The 16,221-nt window shown below is 35.0% G+C and overlaps 2 protein-coding genes across 2 annotated transcripts; both read left to right on the forward strand.

Moving 5' to 3' along the window:
• Window positions 1-6,155: 6,155 nt before the first annotated feature.
• On the forward strand, window positions 6,156-8,278 carry LOC18026781 (UPF0503 protein At3g09070, chloroplastic). The gene has a single exon (XM_006410945.2). The coding sequence runs from the start codon at window positions 6,223-6,225 to the stop codon at window positions 8,137-8,139; it is 1,917 nt and encodes a 638-aa protein (XP_006411008.2). The 5' UTR covers window positions 6,156-6,222; the 3' UTR covers window positions 8,140-8,278.
• A 3,221-nt stretch (window positions 8,279-11,499) lies between these two features.
• Window positions 11,500-14,737, forward strand: LOC18026782 (laccase-4). The gene is made up of 6 exons (XM_006410946.2): window positions 11,500-11,625; window positions 12,174-12,325; window positions 12,412-12,656; window positions 12,929-13,057; window positions 13,150-14,073; window positions 14,372-14,737. Exons 1-6 carry the CDS (start codon window positions 11,533-11,535, stop codon window positions 14,500-14,502), a joined length of 1,674 nt encoding a protein of 557 aa, XP_006411009.1. The 5' UTR covers window positions 11,500-11,532; the 3' UTR covers window positions 14,503-14,737.
• The last annotated feature ends 1,484 nt before the right edge of the window (window positions 14,738-16,221 follow it).

Raw genomic sequence — 16,221 nt, forward strand, 5'->3', positions numbered from 1 at the left:
GGCCTATTAACATTTTTTCTTTGGTTGAAAGATCATCAAAACTAAACTAATTTTTTTGGGGTTTTACAATATATAGAAGCCAAAAGGAATATAAACTTGCAAAAATCTACGCCGGATAAGATATCCTAATTGACACTAAAACTAAAAACAAGAAAATGAAAAGAAAAGTCTAACTTAGTTTACGAAAGGGTCCAATCAAAAAGAAAACCATAAGATTATGAGCTCAAAAACAGCTCAAACTGGATCATATATCCTAATTGACATCGGTTTAGCATTTCTCTTAACAATTGCAAGAAAATAAAATCGAATTCTTATATTTTAAAACAATGCAGTCTCCATGATCGCAACGCCACTAACGTCAATATGTATGAACTATATTTATAAATCAATAAATATAAAGGTTTTAAGTTAACCAATTTTCATGTCAAAGGTTTTATCTATTAGATTTCTATATTCTTTCTATGAAAAATTATGTAGAAACTTTTTTAAAGCCACCTCAAACCCCTGAAATCGACAATTGCTAATTTATACATTTTCTAGTTGCTTATTCCCCAAGTAATCATCTTTTGTTGGATCATATTGTTTTTCTTTATGACAATTTTGTTGCAAGAAAACTTTGTTCACCTTTGAACAAAATAAATTCTTATAACAATTCTTATGGCAAATCTACTTTCAAACTGAAAAAGAAAAAAAAATAAACAAAACCATTTTGACTATGTTTTCGCTAGTGATTGGATTTATCGAATCCTATAAGTTAGAAAGTTTATTCTTATTTTCTCTTCTTCAGAAAATAAACTTGTTCAAAACTTGGCAAAACATTCATATATGTCAAAGCTTCAATTTTTGATGATTTAATTAATATCAAACTTTTATCATCATAAATTAAAATTTTCTCATACATAAAATTTTTACAATAAAAAATTGTTATCATCAAAATCTACAAGTTCATGCTATAGAAACAGAAATTGAAGGTTTTGATGGAAGAAGGAGAGGACCGCCATGAAGCTTGGTCCCAAAAGAAAAGCTTCACAAACAATGGTGTCAATTATGCACAAATTGAGCAATGATGTGAAATGTTTTGGGAGATTTACAAGCAAAAACATTAAACATTAGATTTAAAAATAACATAGTCTTCTTTTTCATATTCTCTTCTTCTTTATCTTCGTCTTCTACTTAGAGGAGGAAGTACCTTATCATTAAAAATAAGTTAGCAGAGAATTTAGAAAAAATTCATAAAAAGAACTAATTATAAAGAAATTTACCTTGTACTGCTTTGTCATGCAAGACAAGTGCACTTTCATACCATAGGAGCATGCTAACACGTCCCATAGATTTTAGGTGCTCTATCATTTGCACCAGGTATTTCCTTTCGCCAGATTCATCCACCATTGCGTTTCTCTCCTCTCTGGAGATCCTTTCTATCTCTGCAAATCTCTCAGCTTCCTCATTTTCGTCAAACTTTTTTAAAGTTCGATCCACTGTTTCAGTTCAGATTCTTGAGGCCCTATTCTTTTGGAACGCAAATTCTTCAGAATGTTGATCCTCTCAACCAGATGTTAATTGGCTAGCTTGTGGATGTCTTCCTCAATGTGGAAGGAACACCCAAGCTTTTTGGCTCTTTCCTCCTTTTCCACTGTTACTTTTGGGTTGTTCTCTAGACAGAATAAAACACTTTCAAAAATTTGTCTAGACAAAAAATCTATGAAATTTAAAGGATCATAAGGTTGTATTCGATTTCAAAAACTTGATTGTGTTTAGTAGACTAGCCCATTATTTGATCATAAGGTCGTAATAGTTTTAAATATTTGGAATATCTTTTTTTCTCTAATATTTTAGGAAATTCTTTGTAAAAATTTGGAGATGTGTGCCAGTTCAGAATTTGGGTTTAATGAATTTTTTTTGGAAATTTTAGGACGTCTTATTAAATTTGAACTTAATATTTATCATCGTACACTGAGATTTTAATTTAGACTGGTCTCAATTAATATCGAATTAAATCCGGATGCGAACACTACCAACAGTTTATATATTAATGATTGTAATAGTTAGACATTTTATTTTAAATGTTATTCGTGTAAGTGAAAATATCACCGCATTCGTCAATACAATCGCTGAATGAAAAAGAGTCATCAATTATGTCAACGAGCTCGAAGGAGACTATTTGGTTGAGTAAATAAAGAATCTGGATTGCTATAATGCTTTAAAGACTCGAGGATACAACGTATTTAAAATTGATCCTAAATAGGGAAGAAAAAGCCCAGGCATTTTAACAGCATAATTCACTCAAAAGTCTTTAAAATATACTGTTAAGACAATGACATCAAAAGCGAGCCATCGTATTTAAGTGCCATACAAAAAAAAAAAAAATTCTAAACAATTTCACCTTGTTACAACAACAATCCAATTTACAATATTATCTGATATAATGGAAATTTTTAAACGAACTTCAATATCTTACTTGCAGTTTTGGCCTTTTGCATATGTTAAAAAAAAAAATCAAATTATAATATTAATGCGACTATCAAGATATGCCAATTTAGATGTTAACCCATATATGCCAATTTAAAATAATGAAATCATATTTTCATAGAAATGCCATTTTTGAATAATAAAACCACCATTGTTGTACTATGCACTATGTAACGAGCACTATGTGAATGTCTTACAACTTTCGCTACCTCATATGATCATATCCTAAACAAAGGTTACTTCAGATTAAGCATATTTTAATTTTGAAATCAATTGACAATTGCTATCTTTTAGAACATATTTTGTATAGCTTAGTTTACAATTTCATTCCTAAAAATATCAAAATTAGAGATTTTTAGCCTAATTTTCTAATAGTATTATTTTACACAGACTAGTAGTCGTATTCATACAATCACACATGATATCATTGAATGAATGGATACAATTTTAGACTTATTTTCAATATATTATACGATATAAAACAAAAAAAATGTTTTTATTATTTAAGTATATGAATGCTTTCCTAATAGTATGTAGTGAGCCTAAGCGGTAAATTGTTGGCTCATGTTTCTTCAGATCTACTAAATATTCGTAATTTGGGTTCTGTCAGGTTCATACACGTATTTTAAAATCATCAAAAGTGAGATTGAAAAATTCAAAGTGGGAAATGCACCTATGAGTGGGTTCATAACATGGCTAACATATTTTAAATTCCTTCCTACATAAGTCGACACTCTAAACTCCATTTTAAACTCCTACGAAAGCTGAAAAAGAAGAGAGAGACGAAAATCTTTTACAAATATAAAAACAACTTCTAAGACAACTAAAAAAGAAGAGAGAGAGAGATAATGGTCTTTCACAAATATAAAAACCTACGAGGGAACAATTGAAAGGGACAGAAAAAAATAATATCTATGATGAACACATCACTCATTTATTTCAAAAAAAAAAAAAAACACTTGGTTCCATTTTTATTAATTTCTGCGATATAGATATCTATAAAGTTAAAAGATATTTGGGTATAGTTATAGTGGGTTGGCACAACCCATCTTTGTATAATTGGTACTGGTGTTCGAGCCAAGTCCGACTAATTTAGAGTTGATTAGGTTTATTGGTATAAGTTTTCTACAAGCTCATCTCTGATAAAGCAGCTAGGTCGTTTTATTCAAAAAAAAAATGTTTTGTTTATTGGTATAAGTTTTCTACAAGCTCATCTCTGATATGTTTTTTTTGGATATCCAAAAAAAAACGGCTACCAAGTTATGTTTTGAAAATGCTTCAGAAATTCGGAAAAAAGAGGGAATAAAAGTGGGCCGAAGATGGGCCAAGATGAGGGACAAGTGTAGTAATAAGGGAGAAAAAGTAGCCGGTTTCACACGAGTCTGGTTAAGTCTATTATTACTCGTGACTCACCGACGGACTTCTCTTCAATCTTCATCACTCCCCCCCCGTGCGCCGTCGGTGCTATCCCACGCCCTTCTTCATATTCCAATTTAGTTGTTTTCTTCTGTTTTAAATTTTAAATCCTAAAGTTATCTGGATGTTCTTTTCTCAAGATAATACTATTCACGTGTGTGAATTTACTTACCTCCTCCACACTGAATAAGCTATCCCAATTATATATACACTTTTAGTTTTTTTATGTGAATTAAATAGGATTCCAACGAAGGTATCAGTTCGTATTCGTCTTAAATTGGAACAATATCATTTGTTCAAAATTCGACTGAACTGACATCACATTAATTCGTATCCCAAGATTATTCGTCGTGTTATGCAAAACCATCTTAATGTCCAATTTGCATATTTCTCTGCCACACGTTTAAATATAATATTATGTAATTTTGGAATAAAGTAAAGTACCATGCATGTATTTTGGACGTTTATAATGCATGAAACCTTAGAAAAACGTTCACCGTTTATTATAATAGTTTCTTAAATGAAACCTTTAATCAAAGATGTAATACAGCTTTAGAACCAAAAAAAAAGGAAAGAAAGAGATCTTCTAATAGAGCTTATTTTAACATGCATTAGTTGCTATATATATTCTCAAAAGGCGAAAGGTAGAGAAAACAAAAAGAAGCAATAGATGAATAGAATAAGAAAAAGAAAAATAAAATAAAAGTGAATAAAGACAAAAAGACAAAAAATGAAGAAAGAAAGCGAAATGTGATTATAAAGTGAACAAGTGAAAGCCACTGTAAGAAACATCCTCGAGCTAATATTACCTGACTTTGCATTTCCCCCCTTAAGAGTATAAAAGCTACAAATATGTTTTTTCCCAACATGATACTGTATTATTAAGTTATCGGTTCCTCGTAAAAAACACAACTTTGAAATATATCTAATATTGTCGTCTAAGAATCTATATTAAGATCTTATCTCTTGTAATAATTTCATCCATCAAAACCAAAGGAAAATAGTTTTCCAACACAATAATTTGTGAGACATTACATTACAAGACTTGCAAAAAAAAAAAAAAAAATTACATTACAATATCATGCTATAGTGGCTCATTTGTTGAAGTGCAACCTGCTAATAACAAAATATGAAATCATAGCGAATAGTTTCTCCAGGCAAATGAAGTCTCGGGAATCTTACGAGTAGTTCATTGGCTGGCAAGTTTAAATTGATGCGTTGAGTTTTAACTTACAATTAGTCGTATACTGGGTTAATAAACATGAAAATGCACTCAACTTCATCATTTTTTTAACAAGAATGGATGAATCTAAGTTCAAAACAGTAGCTAAACACAATAATGCCGCGAAAATCAGTGTCACTTTGACCTCAGGCATTCATCTTATCCGACGTCAGCGGTTGACGACTCACCGTCCGATCTTGGCTCACTGTTTTGGTAGTGGTCGACTGCTTGGTCTGTAGTCGCCGACAAACTAGCATGATTCTCTTTAAAATGGCAACCCGATTGAAATTAATTTTAGCACATTGAATATAATTCATATTGATCATATCATTTTTAACTCACGATTTTCTTATAAAAAAAATGGATGGTAATGCCATATGAATTCAATGATTACCTTAAAAGAAATATATCTACTTTCATATGGATGGTTTTGTTTTATCTAACATTTAGATTCGAATAAAAAATGTTAGTACGGAAAAGAAGTGTCAAATACTATGATGATGTGATTTGGTTCCAGCTAAGATGAATCTAAAAATTTGAATTTTTTAACAGCATCAAACTAGTTTAATACAATAGTCAATAGATAAAGGATTTGACAAGAAAAAAAATAGAAGGATGAGAAAACTTAGAATTTTCAGTAGACAAACAATACTGTAGTCCCTTCGAGATTTCCGGGACATCGGAAAGTGAAAAAAAAAAACAAACATGGACTTATTAGCCTCTTAGGCAGTGGTGGTGGTGGTGACCTTAGGGGCGTAACAGTCATTTTACAAGCGAGAGCCCCTAGACTTTGCTGCAGTAGTGTAGTACGACTGCTAAAGTTTACCAACGGAACTAGCGATACAATTATTTCAAAAAAACCACCCTAATGTTTTCTCTTTATTCTAATTTCACTCCCCTTTGTTTTATAATATCATTATTCAACCCTTTCCTTTTTTCCTCTTTCCTCGCCTTTTCTCTCTTTGACACTATCCGTTGAACCCAAACGGCTCTCTCTCTCTCTCTCTCTCTCTCTCTCTTTCATCAGTCGACATTTTTTCGGAAGCTTTTCTTCTCTCTCGAATCCCAAGTGTAAATACTATGAGCAACGGGTGGTGTCTTCGATTTCTCCGGTTATGAATCCTGCTAACAACAATCCAGTTGCAGCGTCAGCCGTAGCCTTAGCCCTAGCTCCGCCGCTACATCCGCCGCAGCCTCACCGTCCTTCCACCTCCTGTGATCGTCACCCGGAGGAGCGTTTCACCGGATTTTGCCCTTCTTGTCTCTTCGAGCGTCTCTCTGTTCTAGACGTCACTACTAGCAAGAACGCCGTCGCGTCTTCTTCTTCTTCCAGGAAACCACCGTCGTCTTCTGCCGCCGCTCTTAAGGCAATCTTCAAGCCATCTTCTTCCTCCAACGCCGGGTTATTGTTCCCAGAGCTTCGGAGGACGAAATCGTTCTCGGCGACAAAGAACGAAGCTTTTTCTCTGGGTGCGTTTGAGCCGCAGAGGAGATCCTGCGATGTGAAGGTTAGGAACACTCTCTGGTCTCTGTTCAACGAAGACGCCGAGCATAATTCTCATACCAAAGAGGGTTTTTTAACAGTCGATTGTGAGATTGACCTCGAAGACAGAGATTCCATCGTCAAGTCGCCTCTTTTCGAGGAAGACGCTGAAATTGAAAGTGAGAAGGACATTGATTGCGGGAATTTAAAGGAGCCCAGAAGCGTAATCGACGAAATCGTCGAAGAAGAAGAAGAAATTGAAGAAGAGGAAACGGAGAACGTGAAGGAGCAAATGGAGTTGAATCCTCAGACGACGACGACGACGAAGAAACCCAACAGAGATTTCAAAGAGATTGCTGGGAGTTTCTGGTCGGCTGCGTCGGTTTTCAGCAAGAAACTTCAGAAATGGAGACAAAGGCAGAAGCTTAAGAAGCATCGGCGCGGCGGAATCGGCACCGGATCCGCCGCGTTAACGGTGGAGAAGTCAATCGGGAGGCAGCTCAGAGATACTCAATCTGAAATCGCCGATTACGGATACGGCCGGAGATCATGCGACACAGATCCAAGATTCTCAATTGACGCCGGAAGGTTCTCGCTTGACGCCGGGAGGATTTCTTTCGACGCCGCTAGGGTTTCGGTGGACGACCCTCGCTACTCCTTCGACGAGCCACGCGCGTCTTGGGACGGATATATGATCGGAAGAACGGCTGCTCCGCCGCGAATGCCTTCAATGTTATCTGTATTGGAAGATTCTCCGGTCAGTAATCACATCCTCCGTTCAATTCCGGTGGAAGAGCCACCGCGAACACCACCAGCGCCTGTAATGGAAGAGATTGTCCCTGGTGGATCTGCGCAGACACGAGAGTACTACACCGACTCATCTTCACGACGGAGGAAAAGCCTCGATCGCTCTAACTCCACCAGGAAGATATCAGCTTCCGTTATAGCTGAAATCGACGAACTAAAACTATCTGCTTCAAACACTAAAATCTCGCCTTCTCAAAACGTGAAAGACTCTGTTTCACAATCGCATTCACTGAGAGACGAATGCTCAGCTGAGAATTTCGAATTTGGTGTCCGGGAAAACGCAGGGAATGTGGAATCTTGCAAGAAAGGGACGAAGAAATCTAAAAAATGGAGTTGGAACATATTTGGGCTACTTCACAGGAAAAATGGGAATAGATACGAAGAAGAAGAAGAAGAAGAAGAAGGAAGAAGCGGTGTGGATAGAAGAACGTTTTCGGGGTCGTGGAATGTAGAAACTAGAAATGGGTTTGATCCGAAGATGATAAGAAGCAATAGTAGTGTGAGTTGGAGAAGTATTGGTACCGGAGGAGGAGGAGGGTTTCACCGGAACAGTGTGGATGGATACGTTAGTGGGAAGAAGAAAGTTAGTAGTAATGGGAGAAAGATTGAGAATGGAATGTTGAAGTTTTACTTGCCGCCGAGTAAAGGAAGGCGAAGAGGAAACAGTGATTCGACCGGACAAACGAACCGGCCGGTTCCGGCTTCTCAACCGTTTGGTAGAAATGTTATGAACTTTTACTAACAAAATTGTTATGGACTCAAAATCTTCTCTTAGATGTGTAGTTGGAATAAGTTTGGTAATAAGGTTGTATTGAGAGGAAATTATTAAAGATTCTTACTTCTGTATTTAGTTGAGTCTGATTCTTGTGTTGGGATTTGGTTGCTCGATATCTTAATGTTTTTAGGTCTAAGTTAATCAGTCTTCTTTGATCATGAAGGTATTACAGAATTTTGTGCTGATTACAATGTTCTCACCAGTATAGTTGGATTAGAGTATCTACATATATACATATGAGAAAAGCAGGAAAACGCGATGACATGTGAAAGTTAATATATTGCTAAATTAGGAGCAACTCATGGACAAAGTAAGGTTCCATTTCCAATCAGCGTAGACAGTACAGTATATCTGATTCTTGGATAAATCCGCAATTTTCGCGTAACGCTTCCGTTTATTTATATTAAAATTTAAAATCAAAGTCAAAAAGCGACAATCATTTTTCAATTTTAACAAAAATATATTAAAAAAAAAGGCCTGCAAGGTAACCAATGGAAGATGTCGAGGAGAAAAGAAAAAAATTCCAAATGTTGACCAATGAAAAAAAACTCCAAATTTTTTCCTCATCAAGAACGTATTACAGATAAGTGGAACATGTTAAGGAGACAAGAAATCAACAAACAAGAAATGTTAAGGAGACAAGAAGAGCCCGTGGGAGCCGGCTTTATCCAAAATGATTTGAGGTGATAGGGTAAAAGTAATTTTCTTGGCCTTATATAGTTATGTTAAAGAAAACAAATTCAAGTATTAAAACCATTAACTCTGTTTAGACTTTAACAAAACAAACCATAAACTCTGTAATATGAGGGGGAAAACAAAAAAAGTGGCACTGGCTCAAGCTCAAGGCTTCATAGTTCATATGCTTGCTTTGTTTGATCCACTACGATGCTTTCGTATAAGGACCTGAGATATTTCTCACCCTAATACTAATAGTTATTCTGGCAAGACTTGATTTCATATGTGTGTATAAGGTTCTTCTATTGTAAAAATAAATAAAAAGAGTCAAGCAGACCCAGCTCAATAATTTGGCCATAAGCCCATAACGTTTAAGACCATCATACACTAACAAATTTTATTTGAGCCTGAATCTATAAGGTGATTTGAACAAGCAATGTGGCTACAATTTGTGGTCCGAGCTGATATGACATACAATTATCCGCATTATTAATAAGTACACAATTTTGGTGAGTTTCTTTTTCTTTTATAAGACTTTATTCGATATCATGAAAAATTCCATTGTTATTGTGTTGTCGTTCGAACGTTAATGTTAGTGTAACCTTTCAAAGATTGTTGAGAAAATGACAATAACAAATTAACTATAAATTGGCAGATATTGACAGTTTACCCATTTTAACCATGACAACTCATCAAATCATCTTTCGCATAAGTGCTTAACATCTCTGGTACGGAGAAAAGAAAACATAATAATAACTAAGTTGACCAGAAATGAATAAAATTAGTTGATATCATAGGTTACTACTAGCTCTATTCCACACATGTATGACCGAAACGGTGTCGTTCCAAGTTACAGGCATTTCTTATGTAGCCTTAACTTTGAAACAACCCCAAGCAAGAGCCTGTCTTTGTTTACAACGACGTGAAAGCCATTTCTCAACTATTCTACTGTCTTAGTTTCTAAGCATTCTCGTCTCCACCTCACTTCACACAGCTTCTAAGACACTTTTTTACAATATTTCTAACATTACATATGCGACTATATCGAATCCACTATCCAACTTCAAGAATAACAAATTAATCTACATTCCATATAATTGGGCGGGCGGTCCAGTTCTGATTTAAATTTTAAGGTTATTCTGAGATAAATGACGATAAAACTGTATTCAAATATAATTTAATTTGTTCCATCGATTGAAATTTAATCTTCTTACTGACTATATCACTAACTTCTTTTCTTAAAAATAAAAATAAATAAATCTTAGTAATTTTAAGTTTTATTTCCATCAACTATAAACCCAAAAAACTGAATATGTTAAGTGTTTTTTGTTTGATTTAGTGTTAGACGATTTTTTTTTTATAATCTGGTTCATCCTAAACTGAAATTCAAATGGATTAATAGTTAAAGTAATTAATTTGAACTTTTTTTGCCACTTAAAACGTTTATGGATGGCTAACGAATTTGATTTACCATATTAATTAAACATTCGCTGCCACAAATTAAAAATACGCAATAATTAAAGTGTGAAGCAGAAGCGGAAAATGTTTTATGTATACCCGAAGGAATAGAGATGTACGATCTCAAAATGGACAATTCGACAATTTATCGATATTAATGTTAGAAAGTTTTGTGGTCGTTTTAAATATACTTCGAGTTCAGACGTGTACGTCTCGCCAAACTAAAAAACACAATCTCGATCTAAAGTCTGTTTCGTTTCAAAAATTGAAATGTCGCTACATTATCCATAGATTATAACTTTATAAGTACAAAATAAAGATCAAGAGCTTTCTCATGCATATATAAGACAAATCAAGCCTGAGCAATCTATATCGTAATTAATCTGAAATATATGTATGTAATAGATGTTAAATCTTTGATGCAAAATATTGTTATTATTCGTCAACAGTAAAACTAATTATTACCAAGGAGCTTACTAAATAACGTTTTTTCTTTTGTTAAAGGACTTACTTATAAACAAAACAAAAAACAATATTAGACTGCATATAATCTGTCATGAATCAGTATATGAAATGATTGTGTATAAAGATACTAACTGATACAACCTTATGCTGTTATGCACAAAATGAATTAATACACGTAACAAATAGGTTCCAGTAAATATTTTAATGTGTACAAGCTAATTAAAATGTGAGATTGAGACTAGAATTTTTTAAAAAAAAGCTAAATATGTTATATTCGCATGTTAACTAGAACAAACATGTCAAGTTTAGGCTTCAGTTTTAATAATGATAAAAATAGGTTTCATATTTTTATCTATAAAAGTCGAACATAAACGTAGGATAAATTTCGCATAAATTAAATAATGCCATTAGTTTGTGGTAAATTTTTTTTCAAAATAGAAAAAACTGCATATGGTAAATAACTTATTTTTTATAAAATGGTAAATGAGCTTTGACCACTAATTTGTTAAGAAAAGAAAAGAAAAGAAAAGAAAAATGATTATTCTTTTTTAGGGTTTGGTCAGGGAGATTAGTTGTGGTAAGAATGGGAATCTTAAATATAAAGAATTGGATTTTGGGTCGACCTACCTCCTAAAACGACGTCGCCTCCTTCTCTGATTACCAATCTCTTCCTCATCTCTCTTTTATAAGCTTGCGTTGGCCAGTCGTTCATCTCAAAAACAGAGACAACATAGAAGAAGGAGAGAAGAGAGAGAGAGAGAGATGAAGTCTCAAATGGTTTGGTTACTGTTTCTTGTATCCTTCTTGTCTGTGTTTTCATCATCGGAGAGCATGGTTCGCCATTACAAATTTAACGTGAGTTTATATATATCAACAGTTCTATTTGCATAGGTTCATGTACGAAATAGTCGCAACTTAGCCATATATGCATATTCATAAGCTACATATATGCTTATATACACATGTAACACATCCGTATATTTCATACATGCTTACGTAAAGAAATATAGATATATGGTTTGCAGCTTCACAGTGGAGCATAAATCTGTATTAGGAAATTTTAGAACTAATTGTTTTTGTAAATTCTCTTTCATCTGAATATTTGAGCCTTTACTTACACAAATTACTTCAGAGTTATGTACGTATGTTTTTCTTCATTTTGAACATGACAATCATTTTATGTAACAGGGATAATATATCTTTTTACGTACGTGTGAATAGCTTCTTCTTTTTTTTTTTTGTTACAACTTACAATCAGATAATGATTATGATTACCACTAGATTGCTCTCAGTCTTTTGTCTTATTTATCATTTTCCCTTTTGCTTAACTTTGCAATATAACTATTAATTAATGATATATATTTTTTTCCATTTACTGATTTAATGTGTTTGAAATCACGCAGGTTGTGATGAAGAATACGACTAGACTATGCTCAAGCAAGCCAATCGTGACCGTCAACGGTAGATATCCGGGTCCCACAATCTACGCACGAGAAGACGACACGTTGCTCATCAAAGTCGTTAACCACGTCAAGTACAACATTTCCATTCACTGGTAAGCTCCTGCTTAATCTTCATTAAAATCATCATTAGTAAGTTGATTAGTTAACTGATTGGTGTGCTGTGGACGATCGAGAACAGGCACGGTGTGAGACAAGTGAGAACAGGATGGGCCGATGGGCCTGCTTACATAACTCAGTGCCCGATCCAGCCAGGTCAAGTCTACACATACAACTATACCTTGACTGGCCAACGCGGAACGCTCTGGTGGCACGCTCACATCCTCTGGCTCCGAGCCACGGTTTATGGCGCAATTGTCATCCTCCCCAAACGTGGTGTTCCCTATCCGTTCCCCAAACCCGACCATGAGAAAGTCATCGTTCTAGGTACCTTATTCATATCACATGTTGAACCGGATCCATTGTACTTTATATGATTTGAATTGGCCAGTGGATTTCGAATTTGGACCGGCTGATGAAATTATCTCATTTCAAAAATGAAATTAAGATCTATAATATTATATAAAAACCATGAACCAAAATATTCGTTGTTTTGAGTTTGAAACCTATATAACACTGTTTTCATTAGTTGCTATTGGTTCATTACGTTGAAGATATGTTAATTTGGCATTACTAATTAACGCTCATCGTAATTGCAGGTGAATGGTGGAAATCGGATACTGAAAACGTCATTAACGAGGCGATTAAGTCTGGATTAGCCCCTAATGTCTCTGACGCTCACATGATCAACGGACACCCTGGCCCTGTTAAAAACTGTCCATCTCAGGGTACTTAAATTACTTAATTTCCAATTTATATGAGTTCTTACATTATGACTTAAAAAATACTGATTACGAAAAGCCTCTTTCTTTACCCGAAGGTTACAAACTATCAGTAGAGAATGGCAAAACCTATTTACTACGACTAGTCAACGCTGCACTTAATGAAGAGCTCTTTTTCAAAGTCGCCGGCCATATTTTCACGGTGGTCGAAGTCGACGCCGTCTACGTCAAACCGTTCAAGATCGACACCGTTCTTATAGCTCCAGGTCAAACCACCAACGTCCTCCTAACCGCCTCAAAATCCGCCGGAAAATACCTTGTAACCGCTTCTCCCTTTATGGACGCCCCAGTCGCGGTGGACAACGTAACCGCCACCGCGACTGTCCATTACTCCGGCACACTCTCCTCATCCCCAACGACCCTCACTCTCCCTCCGCCGCAAAACGCTACTTCTGTGGCCAACAACTTTACTAACTCTCTTCGTAGCTTAAACTCCAAGAAATACCCTGCCCTAGTCCCGACCACCATCGACCACCATCTCTTCTTCACCGTCGGCCTCGGGCTAAACTCGTGCCCAACTTGTAAGGCTGGAAATGGAAGCCGTGTCGTGGCCAGCATCAACAATGTAACTTTCATTATGCCCAAAACCGCTTTGCTTCCGGCTCATTACTTCAACATAAGTGGAGTTTTCACGACGGATTTTCCCAAGAACCCACCGCACGTTTTCAACTACAGCGGAGGATCAGTCACGAACATGGCCACGGAAACTGGCACGAGGCTCTATAAGCTACCGTACAACGCCACGGTTCAGCTGGTTCTCCAAGATACCGGCGTCATAGCGCCAGAGAACCATCCGATTCATCTTCACGGCTATAACTTCTTTGAAGTGGGTCGCGGATTAGGTAACTTCGACCCCAAGAAAGACCCAAACAACTTCAATTTGGTGGATCCGGTTGAGAGGAACACAGTCGGAGTTCCATCTGGTGGATGGGTCGTCATCAGATTCAGAGCTGATAATCCTGGTACGTGCACTTAAATTATTATAAAATAAGTTAATCAAATGATAGTAGTCTAGTGGTTAGCGTCAAGTAGATTAGGTCACATGTCAATTTGTGCTAGATACATTTTTTTTGGGTCTAATGCTAGATACATTTTTCTCTCTGTCATTTGCGAAATTCTATTTGCACAAACTATAGAATCATTTTGTGTCTCGACATGCGATCTCCCGGTTAAACGAATAAAATCTTATGCTAGTAAGTCAAATACTATTATTATTCTTATTATTATAAAATTGATGGATTGATATGTTGAAACGTATAGGAGTTTGGTTCATGCATTGTCACTTGGAGGTACACACGACGTGGGGATTAAAGATGGCTTTCTTGGTGGAGAACGGCAAAGGACCCAATCAGTCGATTCTGCCACCGCCTAAGGATTTTCCGAAGTGTTAAAATCCTTAAACTAAGGGTTATCGAGATCACGCCATGTCCAAAAAGACATGAGAGTGGTGACTTAATGCGTGTATTTGGTTAGCCAAATTTATTTTTTTGAGCATAGCAAGATCTTCTATTTTTTTTTGCTCAATCAAAGTTTAAATAAAAGAAGAAGAAAGAGCATTGTATAATAATAATATTTTTTATCACTATATCAAAAATTCACATTTATATATGTTATTATTGTCTCCAACACAACTCTTAATTATATAAACTATGAGATTTATTATATTCTTTTGGTCCAACAACTTTATTGACAACTTTTATATAGATGGTATATGGACCAACAACGTATTTGTTTTGTTAAAAACCAACAACATGTTTTATTACACATTCACGTTTTGTATCGTCCTTTTATGATATATTACCCGGACCTTAACAATACACGAGTTTATGCTCTCACCACTTGAGAGTTTTTCAACCTTACAAACTCAACCGGTTTTAGAAATTGGAATCTGATTTATATATATATTAAATGAAAAATGTTAGTACATTGAAAAGCTTTCTGATATTTTATTGCACATTAAAATATAATCGAGCTTAGCGCTGTAAAATTAATTGCAGGTCGATGTACAACGTACTACCCCGTAAGGGAAAGTGTCGTACCAAATTGTATATTTAATCTCTTCCCACCATAAAAAAATACTTTATTACATAGGTAGCCCGTAGCCATGTTAAGTGCATGATAATACGAGGAATAACGATAAATTGATTGATTAAGGGGTGGAGATAGATTAAAGAAAAAGAAAGCAAAATTATATGGTTATCTTTATTTTAGAGGCATAACTATTTGGTTATCTAAACTGGCCTCTTGAAACACATGAGCTTTTGACCTTGACCTTGAGCCGCCCTCTTTGGAGAAGGGAGTGATGAGTTTTTGTCGGCATTTCGAAATCTTTTTTTTTCCTTTATCTCAATTATTCGGTTTAGTTCTTAACTATTTTTTTTGTTCTTTCGATTGTGCTGCCATGAAACTGGAGTTTCTTATCTACATGTTAGGTTAGGTAGCTAGCTTTCATTAATTTGTCTGTTTCTTTTTCAATATCTTTATGTATGTTTTGGAAGTTCAACTTTTAAAACTCAAATACAAGCATTAAAGCATATAATAACCGATCTTACGTGATTTTAGTCTCAGAGGCGTAATAGATATCGCTTTAGCGATTTATAAAGAAATAATTGACAACAATTCATAACAATTTTGATCGGTGAAGTTGTATAACCTAATTCAATATGTTAAAATAAAAGAAAAAGTTAACTTTTGCTGTCAGATCTAGCTCAAAAGTTCTCTCAGAAAATTTTTAAAAATCCAAAATGAGCTAGATCTGACAGCATTAAGAATGTCTAAAGTTGCTTGATAATTCTATATTCCTAAATCACCACATCACTTGGCTAATTGTGTGCAATAATTCTTTTTAACATTAGCTAGGTACATCGAATACGTATAAGACTCTATTAGGAATGAGAAATATTATATGGTAAATTGGTAATGTCAGGGAAACATAATAAACATCCATTTTTTACATGAAGAAAACGTATTTTATCTTTTCATCATGATGTTAAATGTAAACAAGATATATAATTCAGTGTTAATCGTTTAGTTGGTTACAACAGTAGATCGACTTATATTGAACTTATATCTTTTCCCTGAACTGCTCAAAATTTTGACATAGCAGCCGT

The sequence above is a fragment of the Eutrema salsugineum genome, unplaced genomic scaffold (assembly GCF_000478725.1).
Source record: "Eutrema salsugineum unplaced genomic scaffold, Eutsalg1_0 scaffold_10, whole genome shotgun sequence".
NCBI classification, from domain to species: Eukaryota; Viridiplantae; Streptophyta; class Magnoliopsida; order Brassicales; family Brassicaceae; genus Eutrema; species Eutrema salsugineum.

What these genes read in the sequence shown, in the direction of transcription:
- LOC18026781 (XM_006410945.2), top strand. Translation starts at nt 6,223, where the DNA reads ATGAATCCTGCTAACAACAATCCAGTTGCAGCGTCAGCCGTAGCCTTA.
- LOC18026782 (XM_006410946.2), top strand. Translation starts at nt 11,533, where the DNA reads ATGAAGTCTCAAATGGTTTGGTTACTGTTTCTTGTATCCTTCTTGTCT. An exon ending in TGAGAAAGTCATCGTTCTAG is followed by an intron (nt 12,657 to 12,928) that starts GTACCTTATTCA and finishes TCGTAATTGCAG; the next exon opens with GTGAATGGTGGAAATCGGAT. An exon ending in ATTCAGAGCTGATAATCCTG is followed by an intron (nt 14,074 to 14,371) that starts GTACGTGCACTT and finishes TGAAACGTATAG; the next exon opens with GAGTTTGGTTCATGCATTGT.